Source organism: Branchiostoma floridae, chromosome 3 (genome assembly GCF_000003815.2).
Source record: "Branchiostoma floridae strain S238N-H82 chromosome 3, Bfl_VNyyK, whole genome shotgun sequence".
Taxonomy (NCBI): Eukaryota; Metazoa; Chordata; class Leptocardii; order Amphioxiformes; family Branchiostomatidae; genus Branchiostoma; species Branchiostoma floridae.
The window spans coordinates 33,095,089-33,114,614 of NC_049981.1; the positions used below are offsets into that span (position 1 = coordinate 33,095,089).

The following is a 19,526-nucleotide window of genomic DNA, read 5'->3' on the forward strand; positions in this document are numbered from 1 at the left end:
CCTTCTCACACTGTCCACAACAGACTAACAGAATTTAGTTACTAACCATCGTGATTTTTGGATAGGTGTTCGACTGGCTGGCGGAACCGGAGACCACGAGGGTAGGGTGGAAATCTTCCATAGCGGTGAATGGGGGACTGTCTGCGACAATAACTGGAGCCTGAGGGACGCTGAGGTGGTGTGCCGACAGCTGGGGTTCCCTGGCGGCGCCCGGCAGGCAACGACTGGAGCCTCCTTCGGTAACGGGACCGGCCCGATCTGGCTGGACGATGTCGGCTGCAGGGGAAGTGAGACATCTGTGCAACTCTGCAGCCACAACGGCTGGGGCACCCATAGCTGCGGACATCATCAGGATGCGGGGGTTGTCTGTGTCGGTGAGCGAGATTATTGGATTCCTTTCATTGTATTGTGATGGAGTCCTTCTGTCCTTATCATTGCGATATCTTATAAAATGCAGGTTCTGGTGTCAGAAGGTTTTCGTACCACGTTGGTAATTTTCTTTAATTTTTGGAATAAGCCAAATGTTTTGAAAATACTAAGCAAGTGAAATTTAATTGAAAGGGCTGAAAACAGAATCCTTGACACCCCAACTGTACGTAGAACCGTCCACATTTCTCAGCTTGGTTCGTCCGCCATTTTGAACATTTGGAAGGCATTGTGCCAGACGCTTTTCTCCTAGATGAACAATCTACTTGGACTCAATGTGTATATATATGTCTTGAGAACAGAATTAGACGAACCACACACATCATCCAGCGGCTGAGGGATGGGAAACTCACCAAAATGCCGAGTTTTTTTTTGGTGGTCACAGCAAATGACCAGGCGTTCAGTGACACCATATACACCTCGGGCTGGGTCATTAGGCCTTACATATAAATCTATATCACTCCCCATTATTTCATGCCAATGTCTCCCTCCAGCCTCTTCTAACATTTGTGTGCTCCTCTTTACAGACATAATAGACTGCTACCAATATTATGCGTCAGGACAGAGAACAAACGGAGTCTACACAGTTGAGGTGGCATCCTCCGGGGTACAGGCATATTGTGACATGTCAGGTACTGTATTACATACTACATTACCTAGTAAACCAGCCGTCTCAAGCAATTAATGCACGTATAGCTGGGTATTATTTAAAGAACGACGACAAGGCACTTAAGTCGGCATCGTTTTTTTCGCACAGGTGCTTTTATACAAATTCCAGTATCCCGAGCTTTCAGACCAAGGTGCCACGTACGAAATACTGAGCCCCCAAAAGTAACTAAATAGCCCCTTTGTCTTGTAAACCAGGCATTACATAAACCGGTTGATGGGGATAAATTGGCGTTGGCTTCCAGATGTTGAATAAACACGCTCGCATTTGTGGCCCGATGTTACTACTTATAATAGAAATGATGTGCACAAACTCTACGGATACTGTTACTAAATATGTGTGTTTCCACAAAAAGAACAAACATTGTTTGGCTTTGATGCTATCTATTATTTCAAAGTATTATGCATGAAATGAACCGTTCACCACAAATACGGTGATCACGTATATCATGTATGCTTGCCTGTTTTCTTCCAACACTTCATTATCTAAGAAATCATATCTATTTTGTTGGTAGGTGTATTATCGTATTCAATGTGGAATTATGCTGTAGTATTTTGGGAAAGTCCAGGCGCTAGGCAATACCAATTCATTCTTCTTTATCCGGTATATCCGTATTTGTATATCTATCGTATATCGCTGGTATGACGTTAACCCTACCCAGACCGGGGGGGGGGGGACTAAAAGTGCCCGCGCCAACTTTGACGTCGGATAACTGCTGAACGACGTGTGCTAGGACTACGAAACTTGGTGACTTTTCCTAAAATATTGTTAGCAACAATTCTGCGAAAAAAATTTTAGTTTGTGATTTTTCGTGTTGACATGGCAACGGGTTTTTGACAGGCATATTTTACCAAATTTACTAATTTCAGTTTGAATTATGGGATTTCATAGTTTTTTTGCTAAACCAAACTTGTTTATCTACATCATTAAGATCCTGGGTAATTTTAAGTTACATTTCTAATTGATTATTCATAATTTAAATTTGGTGATCGTAACTTAAGCCGTTTTGAAATTACGAAGGGGGGTCAAAAGAGCCCCCCCCCCCCCGTCCCAGGTAGCCCAAAAAAGCCCGGTCTGGATAGGGTTAACCAGCTTCTGTATCTGTATCTATATAGCCGGTATAACCACCCTTCTACCTAACACACCAGCTTTATCTTCCGGTGCCTCTACACACGTACAGGAGGCGGGTGGACTGTGATCCAGCGGCGGCAGGACGGGTCGGTTCCCTTCAACCGGAACTGGGAGGAGTACAAACTGGGCTTTGGGAACAAGAACGGGGAGTACTGGCTGGGGAACGAGATCATCCACCTCCTAACCCTACACAAGAATTACCGCCTGAGAGTAGATTTTACAGACTTGGAGGGAAATAGGCTATATCATGAATACGGCAATTTTATGTGAGTATATTTCACGGCGATAAGATGGCAAACATAGATAGGTATAAGCATTTTGTTACAAAGAATGAGGAGAGATGAAATAAATTAAAGTTACTCGTACTATGATGTGTTTGTAAATAAAAAATTATGCAGCAATTCATTAACTCTGACGTTTTTCTACCTTCCTCCATATAGCACATACACATTAGTTTTATGATATCCACATAAGAATCATTTTAGGCCAGCTATTTTCAGAACACTTATCATGAACGCTATACAGATTAATAAGACTGAGGTAACATTTTGGAACAGCGGCTATTTGGATCTGAATGTTCTCGAGACAATAATTCGGTTAGCGTCTGTGAAGTACTGGGCCATTAGAAATACTTTATTCGTGATTACGACATTGCCTTAGGAATAAAGATAGTCAATCCATTTTCACCATACGTTGGCTTTGACTCTATTCGTGTTGCAACAGGGACAATAAGTCATACTTTATTCATGTACGTTGTAACTTTTACATAAATGTTTGACCTATTCATTTGAGAAAATGAGATGATAGCTAATCAAGCTTCCAATTCCCCTTATCCTGTGCTATTACAGTGGCCAGACAAGATTTATAGAGGAGTCCGACAGTAAAAAAACTACTACTTGGAGATTGCCGACTATGCCAAGTAACTGTTTTCATCTCAAACCTGTATTATATGCCCATCCAGGGTGCACGATGAGGCGGATAACTACCGGCTTTGGTATCGTTGGAGTTCCGGTACTGCAGGAAACTGGCCTTTCCATCACGATCAGAGCTTCTCCACTGTGGACAGGGACAACGACCTCTGGAGCGGCGGCAACTGTTCTCAGGCGGAGGGAGGACAGGGCGGCTGGTGGTTTGGGGAGTGCGGATTCCCCAACTTCAACGGGTGCTACCGGGGCCAGTGCGGGCCTTCTTGTTCAGGCAGAGATGGGCTGACGTGGCAATCCAGCGAAGGCAAGTGGCACCTGTTGAAGTCTGTTGTAATGAAAATCAGGCCAGGTTAACAACAGCGCCGAATGTTTTCTATTAAATCTGATTGCATCCAGTTTTGATAGAGTAATTAATGATAACACATGGACCACACAATCATGCTCCATGCTTTAATTTCGTATAATTAAAAAAATGCATTCAACCGATTACAACCAGATGTGAGTTCCAGATATTACTGTCATATATCGGTATTGATTGATGTATACTGCTGTTAAAAAGCACATATCAGACATAAGCTTATGTAAGGCTTATTAATTAGGTCACATTTTTAAACCGGGGCGCGGCCGAGTAGCTTCGGGAGCAAAAATAATGATATAAGATAATTTTATACAAATACACAAAATGTTAAAATAAGATTCATGGGCATGATTTGTGCACATTTCTAGGTATACATCTTAATTTTTCGTTTCTTAAAACATCCCGGCCGGGCCCCGGTTGGGAAATGTGACCTAAGCTTAGGTGCCGTTATGTAGATATCCATTATACTAATCTACATATTGTAGAACATTTCGTATCATATGCTGATATGGTAAGGTGTTCTTGTCTATTCATCACTGCACCAAATTGGATATTTAAGCATGCTTAATGGGATTCGTAAATGAAGCTTAAACATTTGAATATGATTAAGCTATCATTAAGCTACATTTAAGAAGTCGTAAATGCCACAACTAAAAATCGATATTTAAGACACATTTAAGAAAAACGTTAAGTCCACTTAAACATGTAAATAACTTTACATATTAGTTAAGGTACATTTAACTTTGCCTTAAAGATATGAAATTAATTTGCGCAGTTTTGCCAACAAAGTTTATATGTATTGACTAAAATAATCATCCCTTTTACTCTTCATTTTAATAATTTCATATACGATACTTTTAAACGCCCATTAGGAGAGTTTAAAGTCGTTTATTTAAGCTTTATTTAAGCTGCTTAAAGTTGGGGGTAGCAGCGTCTGTCATTAGTGTAATTTTTTCTTCAATTAATGGATTTTGAATACTTTACTCCTTGATATTTTGTCATACGAGGGGCATTCAATAAGTAATCCACCTGACCCATTTCCCATAGCAGGAGATTAATGAAACTTGGCACAGTTATTAGTCTTTCTCTTCATAGGAACCACCCAGAGTTTTGCATTTCTCCCATCATTTGATGTAGCTCTGGACACCGTTCTTGTAGGACATCCCAGGTTGGTCCTCCGACAGATGCCTCATTAATGGCAGAAGAGGGACGACCAGGTCTGGGAGCTGTTTCCACAGACTTCCGGCCTTGTTTGAATTCAGGATGCCAGCGTTTTACAAGGCCATATGATGGGGCATCATCACCATAAGTTTTTTTCATTTCATCAAAAGTCCCCTTTGGTGTGCGTCCTTTCAAATACAAAAACCGGATCACTGCGCGACACTCAACTTGCTCCATTTCACACCTGGTCCATTTCACACCTGACTCAGTTCAAACACCAGTAAATCAGTAACCGCAATTAGTTCAGAGCTTTTTTTTTGCAACATAACCCATAGAGATATGACTCATTACACATGCAAAATTTTATTCAGATCAGACAACTGGAAGTGGGCCAGGTGGATTACTTATTGAATGCCCCACTACAGTTTATTCAAAAGCTTCTGCGCACACGCCTTTTATTATTACAGTGAGGAGGCAAAAGTCCTGCAGAAGCACCAACTCTGCATTGTCATAATACTGCCAAAAAAATATGTAGTACAATTTATTGATTATGTGATAGAGTTTCAGATATAAAGACATAAAACGTAACAGGACTTAGATCCTAAAGCTATAGCATGCAATGCCTAATTGTTTTAGATTCGAAGGCGTCGCGTAGGAGACGGCCTGTGCAGTCTACGCAAACTAAAACAAAAAAAAAACAAAGCATCATACAAATATTTGTTTTACGGATGTGGTAACTGATTTTCTCGAATTGTGCACATTTTCAGCCTTGTAAATACTTGCACAGTATCAAAAGATTGACCAATATGGATTGCAGAACACAAATTGTGAAGTAGCGGGTTAAATGAGAGCCAGCAAGTGTATCTAGGTCATAAAAACAAATTCAAGTTCCGACCGAGATTTTTTCTTTGTTTACATATCCACTGACTCAGCCCACGCCATCTTTGTTTCAATCCATTTCTAAGCTTTAAAACACAATCAAGTACCAAGTTGTACCGTAGACACAACAGAAAGTCGTTCATACTGGATCACATAAAGTTCATGTTTTCATAACTTTCATTATTAGATATAACGCGCTGCAGCAGTCTCTCCCAGCCTGGGGGCTGAATTTCCTCGGCACAATAAGAATTCATTTCTGCAAGGACATTCTGTATACGTTTTCTTATGTCTTTGATTTCCACCGGGCTCATCTGAGCTCACTTTCATGATTTGACTTTTCCTGCTGGCTTTAATTGACCTTATCATGTTTGTATTTGACTGAACTTATTCATTTTTTTCTATGCGGTGGTAAAATGTACAATTTCTGCATGGGCAAGCTTTTTAGCATGTATTTAGACTGGAATACATTTTACACCCTTCTTGGGCTGTTGACTTAGACTCTATTGTTCAATTGTGAAATGGTCAGCAAGCCTGTCTATTTGCCAATCTATTTTTATGTACAACGCACATATGTCCTGACTCCCGAGGTAAAAAGAGCCGAAGAAATATAGGGAAAAGACAATTTATGCAGCCAGTTTTATATGTCGATATGCGATCATGAGGTATTGTCGCTATCTTTTATACGGCGATTACATCTAGTACGAACTTCCAATTAACTGTCAGTGAGTAAAGATCAGATAGATGTGGTTGCTCTTAGCCTTGTATGTACTGCAGTAAGATAGTTAAAGCATGGATACCTGAATGTGAGCGCTCATTCAATTAACAGATTTGATTATTATATATTACCTATTTTGGTCAATAATAGCCATGGCGAAATCAACAGACTAGCATTATGCAAATGTCATTAAGTTTTGCTTTAGACCATTAGGCCAGGATTTTGATTTGATTAAATGAATAACATCAGCGCGCGCATCAATTTCTGGCCGTTTCCAAAGAAAACGTTTTTAACCATACTGTAAAACGTACAAATTAGCTATACAATAAGAGAATATCTGCCGTAGTTTGCAAACAGAATGTCGGAAATGCCAATAGAGCATTTCAAACGTCAAGGAAGAAATGTGAAAGAACAAAAAATTTGTTCAACATTCCTGACAACTTAAATTCCAATGATTCCACAGTGAAGGCAACTTTTTAAAAGAAATTCGCATGCTCGCAACATTTTGGGGGGTCCCCAGGGGATGTCATCCATGTAATCATTCAACATGGCCTAAGTATACTGATATACATTGTACTCGAAGTAATTATGCGTAAATATACAGTAATGATATGATTGTAGCAAATGAATTGTAAAGGTGTACGTAAATCATCTGACGTTTTCTTGTCAAACGCTTGGTTATAGAACACTTGATGTCTAAGATAGATTACAGTCAAATTTGTATTTTAATAACAATTGTAGTGCTTCTCGTTCTATGCATCATCTCATTGGCAGATAAGACTATTTTACTGAAATTTGATACTGTATATGATTTTTTAAGAAGCTTTACATATAGCTTTATACCAGCAAGACTTATGTATTCTCTGCAGTATTCCATTTAGTTTTATTTCTGTCCTATCCTGTATAGATATGGTGTAAGTTTTAGCCAAGAGGGACAAATCAATGTGTGGTTTGCAATCATGTAGTTGGGTGTATTACGCATAACATTATACATGTATGTAACAGCATAAATATTGGTGGCGTTGAAGTCTGTTGCTCCTTTGGAATAAAGTGCAGGTTTCCAAACAAACAGCCTCACAGTGTCTGAATGTAAGTAGCATCCGTGGTAAGTACCAACCTACCGACTTGCACACCTTAAAGTCTAGGCCACAAGTACGTGGTAACTCGTGGGCTTCGGTCAGCCTCAGTATATCTCGGTACACACTCTATTGAGTTGGGGCATACATGTATTCCTCTAGCGGCTAGAAAACGACTATAAAGAACCTCTTTATCCCTTCCGAGTTATTCCCTTTCAAAGGGATGGTGCAATGGCACATGAGCGGACGAATTGCTGTGGAATTTCGGTAATTTTAGCGAATCGGATATGTCCTTAACAGTAAGCCTAATATTTTTCTCTTTTTGAGTTACATATGGCATATTTTTGAGCAATCTAACATGAAATGCGGTGTATTCATAAACTGTGCTCATTAATCATGCAAATTAGCCCCTGATTTACATGATTAACATATTCTTAACTAAGGAAACTCTGAAGCTCTCTACATTCCAAATATCATGAAGATCTGTTAACCCATTCCCGAGTTATTCCCCTCTAAAGGGATGATGCAACTACACATGCATGGGGGGAAATTTCTAACATGCCTAACAAATTTTGGGAATTCTTGTCAAACGGACGCTCTATACTATTAGGCTAGCCCCTGAGGCGTCGCCAAAATACAGGAAAGCAATGAAGCTGGCCTGGGAGTGGGCGCGCTCACTAGATGTACTGTGCCAGCCAGCGGAAGCCCTCCCCGTAACCTTGCCTCTTCAGTACACTGCACATAAACAACTCCATAGGCCGTGTGTTCGATCCATGGAGCCGCACGTTGCCCTGGAAACAACACAAAAACACTCACTTACAGGTTGAGAAAAATTGAATTAAAAAATGAGAAGAAAAACGTAAGAAAAAATAGGTATGCAAATACATAATGTTTACTTTCAAAAGTTACCGCAAAGTTTCTTTTACTCTAATTTAACACGTACACGTATTAGAAAAGCCGCATGTCCGTAGCCAGGGGGGGGGGGGATGCAGGGGGTGCGGAAAAAAAACCACACGCTCAAAAGTCCGCTTTTTGACACTCAAAGGTCCACTTTTTCATGTCCAAGATCTTTTTTCAAAGGCATGACTGATTTGCATTTTCACAAAACGATAGACATTTTATTCAATCTTAGTGAGTCTATCAGCAACATTTGCCCCAGAAAGTACAGGAAAATAGCATTTCAGAGGGTCCAGATTTCAAATTTCCTGGTCCTCCATTGCGACGGATTGCGACCTCGGGGGCGGTCAAGGTGAACATGATGTAGTGGGTGCGTCGCCCTCAAAAACCTATCTGATAAATAGAAAAATTCATTGAATTTAGCTTAGTTTAGCAGCAAAATTTGCCCCGACAAATGCAGGAAACGGCGTTTCAGAGGGTCCAAATAAAAGATTTCCCAGATTTCCCTTGCGACAGTAAACGCCGCCGGTACTAGACTTGGTGAAAATATGTTGGGAGGGGGGCCGTCGACCTCAAAAGATTTTTTCTGTAAAAGAAATGTCATTGGATTTAGCTAAGTCTGGCTACAAAATTTGTCCCTCAAAATGCCGAAAATACCTTTTCAGAGGGTCCAGATTTCAAAATTTCCCCGGACCTCTATTGCGATGCCTCACGCCTTTGGTCGGACATGGTGAAAATATGAAGACTTGCGCCAAATGGCTTCTGTATTTCAATTCAATAGTAATTCCATTAAACTTGTTAGCAAATTTCGCCTGTCAAAATGCACGAAATAGCGTTTCGAGCCGCCCCCTCAACTGTCCTGCCATTTGCTACATATTCAATCGACCACCATGCATGCTTCTGACGATGAAGACGAAACAAAGCAGAAGCAACACCCTTTCGTGAAGGTTATCATAATTTTTATCATAATTAAAAGAAACATCCGCGTCATGATCGTGCCCAATCGCCCCACCTTTCCGGTTGTCAGTCCGTACAAGCAGAAATACTGCCGGAGAAACTCCTCGCTCGCTGCGTCCGGCTGGTCGATCTTGTTCCCCAGAATCAGAATCGGCACGTTCGCGATCTGCTCATCTGCAAGAAGACACTGCAAGGAATCATGGCACCGGATTTGTGCGTAAAAGAAACAACCTTATATTAGGTTTGTAAATTTTAACGTCCTTCATATCATGTTTGCCATATTTCCGTCCTTATTCCCTGTTAAGTCCAGGGGGAACATATTATTTTGCTTCTTCTTTTCTTCTTCTTCTTTTTCATCTCTCATGTTTAACCACCTCTTTGACATGGAATACGTCAAAAAGATATGGATAGACGCTAATTATTCTGGCATGTTACGGTAGGTTGATTAAAGATTAACACAACAAAGTACTGAGTTGCAGTTGCAAACTATATCATTCACTCACCCACCCTCACATTTTGTTTTTTGAGGGTGGGGGGCAAAACTGAGAAACATCACAACGGCAGACTGTTACTAAACCATAAGTTGAACAGATAGGCAAAATTTTATGCCAGTTTGATTTCACAGTCCTTTCAATGTTGCACTGTTCGCACAAAAGCTGGGCTGCAACATTATCCAACCCCACGAGAATGCGCTTTTAGTATTTCGTGCAGCACAGTTTAGCTGCAATTACCTGCTGCAGACAGACAACAGCCTGTTACAAGATTCTGGCAGCACTCTTTGGTACTTCTGGGCTTTCCTAACAGGTAGTGGTCTCCAGCTCAGCAATGTTCAGAGATCTACATGACACAACGGCTTTCTTTAGATTCCAACACAGATTCTCAACTAGGCTTAGTCTGGAGAATATGATTGCAAGCCTATTTTATCCAAACAAGCCTTTGTTGATTTTGATGTGTACTTGATGACCTATTCCATTTTTCTTTTGTGGTTAATGGCATACACGTAATATTCGAGCCTGAAAAAAAGGCAAAGTCAAGGAAAAACGTATTGTGCTTCTTAACAACTAATCAGCATAATTAGTAACGTCCTGTTAGTCTTCTTTTATTAGTGGAAGGGAAATATCCTGCGTTTTCTGGAAAATATTGTCTGTCTTTAGTTTTTATTTTTACACATCGTACAGTTTGTACGTCAAGTAATCTAAAATCACAATACATTGTTTACAATAAAGATTATGTTTGCTTTTTTTTGTTTGTTCTCTTTATCCTTCATTTATTGCTTTTAAAAAATTTGAAATCTTTATTGAAATATCATGTTGCAGACTTTGAGTCTGAATTGTGTTGGCATTTACATGTACTCCTCCGGGAAGAATTGCACTGAAAGTTAAGTGTAGCAATTTAAAAAGAAATCATATTTCGAAATCTCGCTCACAAACAATATCAAATATTAAGGAGCTTTAGTCTTCGACTACATATCAAGGGAATCAAGCCAGGTGTTCAGGTGTTTCGCATTGGCATTCACAGAAAGTAATCATGATTAACGGATTGTCGTGGAGTTCGTTATGAGTCATCTAACACTAACAGTTCTTATCGACATATTCACATCAACTCACATCCAGTTCCTTCTTGCTTTCCCCATGCCTGGCGCTGTCCGCAGCGTCGATAAGAAACACGACTCCGTTGATCGCTGGGACGGAATCTTTCCACGCACGCCGTGCTGTACATAGGTGGGGCACATGGTTAGTCTAGAAATGTACGGGTGGGGGGGGGGCGGTAGTCTTCTAGTTCAGAACTACAAATGAACACTGAGAAATTGAATCAGGACATGATGAAACCAAAGAGAACAGGACAGAATCTCCTACATAGAACAAAACACAACCTCCACCGGAGTACGACTGAACTGCAATACTATTACACTATCAAACCAGTCTTGATACTGTAGAGCAGTGCTAGAATACTATACCCCCACCATTAAGCTGCTCTAGGTTCTACAGAGCTGCTCTATGACGCTCTACAACTTTAAACCTCAAACTGCTATGTTCAGATCAACATCTTTATCCCGGACATATAATTGTTTGTTTTTTTAAATAATCATTTGTTTGGCTGTACAACCAGCCAGGGCTACCCAACTAGCCATTAGCTATTAGCTATTGTTAAGGACATACAGTTGGCCCAACTTCTCTCCAGCTCCACAACTACAACCTTGCTGCTACGTTGCTAGGTAACCTGTTCCCATGGCGACCTACCCTGTGAGTGACCCCCGAGGTCGAAGGTCGTGAAGCGCACGCCTCCCATCACGAGCTCCTCCTTAGTGGGATGTAACGTCGGCACATGCTGTCCCATTCTGTTGTCCTTCAGCATGTGTAGCAAGGTCGTCTTCCCAGCGTTGTCCAAACCCAGGAACACCAGCTGCCCAGACTTTGACATCGTTCGGACAACTTCCATGATTACAGGGTATACAGTTGCAAGCCAACATATTCTTGACACAAATGCCTAGTTTCACAACTTTTTTCACAGTTCCAACAAGGTAGCTCAGTGGATAGCATATGATGCATGAAATTCATTGACTTCTTTTATTTAACAAGTACTTGAAGAACTAGCAAACAGAAACGCACACAATCACAAAAAACACACAAACAAGTGCAAAATGCACACGAACGCACACTCACCAATTCGCGTTAACGTACACACATACAAGCAAACACACGCACACCTGCATATACATAGACACACACACACACACAGGCACACACACAGATACACACACGCACACAGGAACACACACACAGACACACACCGATACACAGACACACACACGGACACAAACGCAGGCGCACAAACACACTCACAGACACACACACACACACCGTGACACAGACGGGCACACATGCACTCAGACACACACAGACACAAACACACACAGGCACACAAAAGCGCGCCTTAGCTAGATATTCCAGCGCCTCAGTAAAATAGTCCCACAGAAACATGTTTGTGTTTGTCGAAGTATACTGTCACTAAACCTGCAGGTAAACAACAACAACACAGAAGGTTAGAGCTCATCTCAAGGTCCTGCTGGTATCTTTTGTTACTTTGGCATAAAAAGGGGCAAGAACCAACCTGTACAAATATACACAAACCTTAGATGGAAATACTTTTCTGTCCGATGTTTGGGCAAATAGTAGCTTCCCTGTGGGTACTCTAAGCCCTGAATACAGACAAACGTCATGTAACGTATACAGATAGCTAGAAGGCTGCACCCATCAAGTTGTTGCACCAGCCGAACCACTTCCCCCGCTCTGTCTGTCATGAAAAAGGTCAGGCCCAGGGATGTGGTGTTTATGTTTCATCACATGTTATACAAACACAATGGTTCTAACATACACACTAGCCTGTGTAACGTTAGGAATGTTGGGCAAAATTATGACAACTGTTGACAATCCAACCCCAATGACAATGACAACAGCTCGGCCGGGCTGATGAGAATGGGTGCATGTCACTTTGTGTGAAACAACTTCGTACTAGACCCCCATCATGACAGACTCTTGTCCCCTTTACCCCCGGGGCTGTTGCCATCCGTGCTCACCGCGTCTCTCCAACCGGTCGTCCCTGAACCGTGGTGCGTCACCGGTCGGAGGTCATTTTTACCATTAGGTCTTATTACCTCCATGAAATGTCATGGAGGTTATATTTTCACTAGCGTTTGTGTGTCTGTCATCAAGATAACTGAAAAATGGCTGGGTGGATTGCTTTCATACTTGGTGTGTTGGTAGGGTGTGACAAAAGCTGGAAATAATGAGATTTTGGCTCCCCTAGCAGCTTCCTTGGTACTGCAGTGCAACTTCCGGTTTTGCTATAACGTGTTCAGAACAAGCTATGGTCACGATTTTGGGGTGTTTGATAGCCCTTGTGCTCAGGAAGAAGTGACATGAGTTTGGGCCCCCTAGCGACCAGGTTTGGGACAGCAGGGGCATTTTTGTCAAAAACTTCTGAAGACGATAACTCAAGAAGGGAACAACGGATTTTCATAGTTTTGGGCATGTAGGTGCCTTAGACAATGTTGTACAAAATGAATACTGATTATGCAAATTAGATCACATTTGCATAATTGATGAGAATATTCTATCATAGCATTTTTGCAATGTATCTCGTGTCTCGGACATGATATGGTCTTGACATTTCGGTGGTAGACAGTTTTTAGCGTCATGACATAGTGGGCTAAGTATCAGCCCCCTAACATTTAATTTTGGAACTACAGGGGCATTTTTGTCAAGACATTCCAAAGAGGATAACTGAAGAAGGGAACGGTGGATTGCCATCATTTTAGGCATGCAGTTAGCTTAGGCAAAGATGTTTATAATGATATTCATGTTATGCAAATGAGGACTTTATTTGCATGATTAATGAGGAAATTGTATAATTACATTAATTCAATAGCTGGACTTCAATAGATGTAAAACATGGAAATTATGATAGGTGACACATAAACAGATACCAAATATGCGAATAAGGAACTGATTTGCGTTATATATGCAACAATTGTAAAGCCACCTATTGATTAATGATGGGAATTTTATCCTTTTGACATGTGTACGTTAGTCAATGATGAACATCACCATGCATAAATCATATAGATTTGTAAGTCATTTGCATAAAATTTACAAAAGCTCTGAATATTTCATGGAGGTATGAGGTCGCCGAACTCTAGTATATAACTACTTTCTGGATTCTTGGGTGTAAGTGTGACTTTGGGGACAAAAATGACAGTCGACGTGGATGAGGCTTTTCTACTCAGAGTGCGAGACGTTATTTTCTTCTAACGTTTGACGCTTTCCTGTGGCGTCTTTTCAACGTGAGACGACTGGGATGGGCAGGTTACATGGGGATTGTATATGGACATCTCCTGTATGGTGACAAATAAATTTCGACTGTAATCTCTAGAACAAATACACATTCCCCACATCATTATCAAAATACTCTGTTTACGTGACGAGCTACTTCAAGTGTTGGTAACAAAACTGGACCAACAACGTCGTAACACCATGCGTGGGAGAACACGTCACATCTGAAGTCGTCATTCGGGTGCGGCGCTGGGTGTGTTTTCGGAGAGAAAAAAAGCAGTCTTGTCGGCTGTTCCTCAAGGCTTTCTGCGGCGTTTCGTAAAGATGTCGTCCAAGAAACTGTGTCGGAGCGCTGACAGGGCACCGGACGGTTCTGTACACGTGTGTCGTCATGACAACCAGCGCACCAATGGAATCGTCCCGGTGCTGGCGGGAACGGCGGCTGTAGTTAGCATAGTCACCCTGCTACTCGTGGTGTGGGAGGTCGCCTGTCTGAGGGGCCAGCTGACAGCGGTGCAGGGAGACTTGTGGGAGCAGCAAGAAGCGTTCCAGAGGAAACTCCAGGAACAGGTGGCCCACCTGAGGGATCACATCATACTGGGGAGCGGGTTTGAGGACGAGGCACCATGGGAGCAAGAGTTGAAAACAAAGGTCAGAATATTCATATTTTGATTTTGCTTCTGGGACATTTGGGACCATGAAGACGCAATCAGACCACCTTATTGTCAACTAGTATTCCTGAAAGGTCTCATAAGCGAGACGGAAAATGTCCGATTTTCAGGAAAACGTGTTTTAGTTTCTTTACAACTACTAGAATTTATAAGGGTGGAGTCGGCCCCAGGGTAAAATGGCGCAGAAATATAGAATAGTTCTGGAGAAATGGATAACTAGGGTGGCCATTTTTTGCATCCTAACTTGGAACGTAGCGATCGCAAGGTTATGCTATAAGCAAGAAAGAACTTGACTGAAAGCGGTCTGAAAGTAAAACAGAACTTTGACAGGTAATTAACGACATGCCGCAACAAGCGCCTAAGGTCACCTGAGGTAACCACCAGACAAGAGGGAATCATGATCAGGGCTAGAGGCTGAAATTAATTCGCAGTGACAATGTTAACAATCTGAACACTTGGTGGAACTCTTTTAGAGCACATAGTTGATAGTTAGCTTGGCAATTCATCGTCTCCTCCGCTCCCCTTGTTCAGAAATATCTGGAACAGGAAAAGTAGTGTACGTGCCACGTACAGCATTTAGTGGTTACAAGGGGGCTGCTATTGCTCACTGTAACGGAAAGATAATTATCCTATTTGCAGACCTCTGTGCCTCTCAGCCCCGAGGGCCCCGGTAAGGACGAGGTGAACGCCAATGCAGACCTGCAACGTGATCACAGCGCCACCTTCCGGCAAGATGCAGCAGTGCACCACAGGTCGAAGAGAGAGTTGCCTTCGAATTCGATGGCCAACACTGTGCTCATGCGAGGGAATCTTGGAGGTAATGGATAAAAACTTTTGATATGTATAACAGTCATACTACTTGGAGGTAACGTTTAATGCGTTTGTGTGGAGGGCCAGGACAATTGTCAAGTTAAAAAGTCATATTCTTTCAACGAGAACAATTAATTGAATCTAACGCTTGGCGTACCTGTTTTCCGCTACGTGTAGGTTCCATGGCGCAGCCCGTGCCGGTCGGTCGGGTCAGTCCCCTCGGGCTGCAGGGCCCTCCTGGTCCGCAAGGCTCTCCAGGGCCGCCCGGTCCTCCCGGTCCTCCCGGACTGCCTGGCGAGGTAAAGTACAACTCAAGTTTTTGCTCTTTCTAAGCTTTATCTGTCCCTAACCGGTGGAATAGTGCATAATTCTTCATAGTAACCGATAATACTATACTAATACAGTCTTCTTCTTCAATCGAACCGTCTTCACAACAATCCATTATAAGTCCTGGTTAAATACCTTCATATTTATTTCAGACACAGACGAAAGGATTTTTTCTGAAACGCTCAACCGTTTTCAAAAGTATAATCCGGTTTTAAGAGTGACTTTGGAATTTTCATCTTATTGCCTACATATAACAGTCATATTCTTAAACACCATTTGCTGAGACATTGCTGTTTAGTTACTACAAAACATACTATTAGGTCAAACTTTTAACTTTTTCCTGTCGTTTGTTCCAGTGTACTTGTCCCAAATGGACCAGTCCGGATCCGGCGACTGAAGCACCGACCAGTGCGGGTTCTTCAGGCCCTCCTGGAGGTAAGAGTGATAATTCAGACCATTCAACACATTTTGAACCCATCTAGGTTAGGTTGGTCTAAGAAACGTTAAGTCAAGGTCTAAATCCCATCTCCCTGTAGCTTGGGAGTCCAAGTACTGCATTGACCGATTTCTTTAATGTATCTCTACATCTGGTTTCAGCCAACTTCTTTGTCAAGCTTCTCCAATCGACCAATAATCTTCAAACAAACGACTTACAACCTCAACATGTGTAGATAATTTATGCAGACGTTGAAAGTATTATTTAGATACACATTTCGTGCAAAGAGTATGACTAGACCCAGTTTGTTCATTTGATATGAATTGCTCTTTTGATATGAATATCCCCATGTATGATCCCACACTTCTTTTACAAGTTATCACAAACGTGGATATAACAACTGACATGGACTAAGTCAGCTTACAGATGTGTCTTATGTGGCAGAGACTGCTTCTACAATTCTCGTACCAAACTTTATAGCCAAAGCAGTTGTTGTCGATCTGATGTGAATTAGAATATTACCTTGGTCAAAATTACCCAACGTACACCATAGAACAATATCATCATTAACTAGAGAATATATCTAACCTAGTAGATCCTCCCATCATTTCGGTACAATAGATTACAATCATGTTCTGTTGTCACCACCGCTTATCAGAGTCCGACTGTGCGGGGCACCTCGCGGCCGGCCGGACGGAAAGCGGAGTGTACCTGGTCGGTCCCGCCTCCTCCCGTGTGGAGGCGTACTGTGACATGGATACCGCAGGTAGGATAGAACTCACATGTACTGTGACATGGATACCGCAGGTATTACAGAAGTCGCATGTCATATCGCCCACTTCGGCCTTCGCCACATTTCATACGCACCAGGCATGCTGTTGAATTATTTTTTTGGGTCCGTTCTGTGTTTTTCGGCCAGAGACCACGAGGCCCCGTAGGCGTAGTTAAACGTCTTTTCTAGTTTAATTCTACATGTTAACTACGTTACGTTTACGGTACTATCAGCAGTGAGAGGGGTGGAGACCAAAATTGAACAGAACTTTTGGTGTCTCTAAAAGATACGTTGCCATCCTATATCTGACACGTGTTCATGTAAATCTAATTTTGTAAAAATGTTTATTTTGAAATTAGATGTTTGGTAGTGTACAGGTGCGTGTTTTATAGCATATAGTCAAACGAAGGATGTGATTTTTGTCCTACACAGGAGGCGGCTGGACTATGATCCAGCGACGGGAGGACGGGTCGGTTCTTTTCGACCGGACCTGGGAGGAGTACAAGCGGGGGTTCGGGAACAAGAGTTGGGAACACTGGCTTGGGAACGAGAATATCCACCGCCTGACCAATCAGAAGACTTACCGACTTCGCATAGACATGGAGGACTGGGAACAAAATAGGCGCTTCGTTGAATACAACACCTTCAGGTGGGTAATCTTCTCTTCGGTGGACAACATAATCATCACTATAGCATGTCCAGAACACGAAATATAACCAAAAGGCTCCGCTGCAGAGCCACTAAATGTCCTTAATTGAATCTCATTTTGCTGATACTTATCCACATGAGAAAGTATACTTGATGCCTTTGCACATCTTCTTATTATATCATCATCATCATCGGTCGACGTGATCGCACATGTTAGCACATGTTTACACACTACTTCTTATTATAATAAGTACCAATGTAAACCAGAATCAATTCTCAAGGGAAGACATCCTTGCAATAATGGAATACTTTCAGAGCGATCGTGATAGTCTTAAAATGGCACGGTCCCTGATGCGTCGCCAAATAAATGTTACAGCATTTGATTTCATCTGGTTTATTCGACTTTGTAATAAGACAGTCAGCTCTGCTCAACTTGCCGGAGGCTATTACAAAATGCTAGCCCTAGCTACTGCTTAGCATACAATTAACAATGTAAATGGTTACTTAGAATGCACCGTAAATTCGTGTATTGTTCCGATTCAGTTGTTGTTTTTTTTCTCTTTTTACGCACTTTTTATACAAATAATGCAAAGCCAACAGCATTAAACTTTCCCCTCCAGGGTGTCTGACGAGGCGAGTGGATACCGGCTGCACATTTCCGGCTACACCGGTAACGTGCGGGACTCCCTCACCTACCACAACGGGCAGCAATTAATTCGTTCATTCTTTCATTCATTTAATCCTTCCATCGTTCCTCCAGGGTGTCTGACGAGGCGAGTGGTTACCGGCTGCACATTTCCGGCTACACCGGTAACGTGCGGGACTCCCTCACCTACCACAACGGGCATCAGTTAATTCGTTCATTCTATCGTTCATTTATTCCTTCGTTTATTCATGAAATATTCCTTCTATCGTTCCACCAGGGTGTCTGACGAGGCGAGTGGTTACCGGCTGTACATTTCCGGCTACACCGGTAACGTGCGGGACTCCCTTACCTACCACAACGGGCAGCAGTTCATTCGTTCATTCATTCTATCATTCATTCATTCTGTCATTCCAGGGTGTCTGACGAGGCGAGCGGTTACCGGCTGCACATTTCCGGCTACACCGGGAACGTGCGGGACTCCCTCACCTACCACAACGGGCAGCGGTTCTCCACGCGCGACCGGGACCACGACGGTCTGTCCGGGCTGCACTGCGCGCAGCGGTACGGCCAGGGCGGCTGGTGGTACCTCGCCTGCCTCAGGTCCGGGCTGAACGGCCAGTACCTGGGTAACTGCGGCGACTCCTGGCGGTCCTGCCCGAACTCGCAGGGCGTGGTGTGGTACGACTGGAGGGGCAGGTGGTACTCGCTCAAGGCTGTGTCCATGAAAATTAAACCACAGGGGTGATAACTTTGTATTAATACTAATGTCTGTAGTGCGCCACCTAGCGGGAGAAGTTGGTACTGTAAGCTGTGTCCATGAAAATTAAACCCCAGGGGTAATAAGTTTTAACATTATAGCCTACGTCTGTAGATACTCTATGTAGGCTGTGAAGAGCTGAAAAGAAAATTAAACCGCAGGGGTGATAACGTTGTATCAATGCTAATGTCTGTCGTGCGCCACCTAGCTGAGGCAGTTGGTACTGTAGGCTATGTCCATGAAAATTAAACCACAGTGGTGATAACATTATAGGCAACGTCTGCAGTACGCCACCAAGCCAACGTCTGTAGGTACTCCATGTAGACTGTGTCTAAGAAAATTAAACCACAGGGATGATAACGGTGAAATGTTGCTATCGCCTGTAGTGCGCCACGTAGCGGAAGCAATTGGTACTGTAGGCGGTGTCCATGAAA

The 19,526-nt window shown here is 42.5% G+C and overlaps 3 protein-coding genes across 3 annotated transcripts in view; 2 read left to right on the forward strand and 1 right to left on the reverse strand.

Moving 5' to 3' along the window:
• LOC118411873 overlaps positions 1-3,504 on the forward strand; it is a 21,993-nt gene extending 18,489 nt beyond the window's left edge. Inside the window, exons 17-19 of the mRNA XM_035814363.1 lie at positions 66-374; positions 954-1,053; positions 3,186-3,504. Coding sequence (XP_035670256.1) covers positions 66-374; positions 954-1,053; positions 3,186-3,504 — 728 coding nt within the window. The remainder of the gene's footprint in view (positions 1-65; positions 375-953; positions 1,054-3,185) is intronic.
• A 3,882-nt stretch (positions 3,505-7,386) lies between these two features.
• Positions 7,387-11,614, reverse strand: LOC118411874 (GTP-binding protein SAR1b-like). Its single transcript, XM_035814364.1, has 4 exons — positions 11,434-11,614; positions 10,801-10,904; positions 9,249-9,380; positions 7,387-8,130 (listed from the first exon to the last, which is right to left on the reverse strand). The coding sequence occupies exons 1-4, from the start codon at positions 11,612-11,614 to the stop codon at positions 8,017-8,019; spliced, it is 531 nt and encodes a 176-aa protein (XP_035670257.1). The 3' UTR covers positions 7,387-8,016.
• Positions 11,615-14,349: 2,735 nt separating this feature from the next.
• Positions 14,350-19,116, forward strand: LOC118411875 (ficolin-2-like). Its single transcript, XM_035814365.1, has 7 exons — positions 14,350-14,676; positions 15,336-15,513; positions 15,684-15,805; positions 16,190-16,268; positions 16,928-17,035; positions 17,474-17,690; positions 18,750-19,116. The coding sequence occupies exons 1-7, from the start codon at positions 14,350-14,352 to the stop codon at positions 19,078-19,080; spliced, it is 1,362 nt and encodes a 453-aa protein (XP_035670258.1). The 3' UTR covers positions 19,081-19,116.
• The last annotated feature ends 410 nt before the right edge of the window (positions 19,117-19,526 follow it).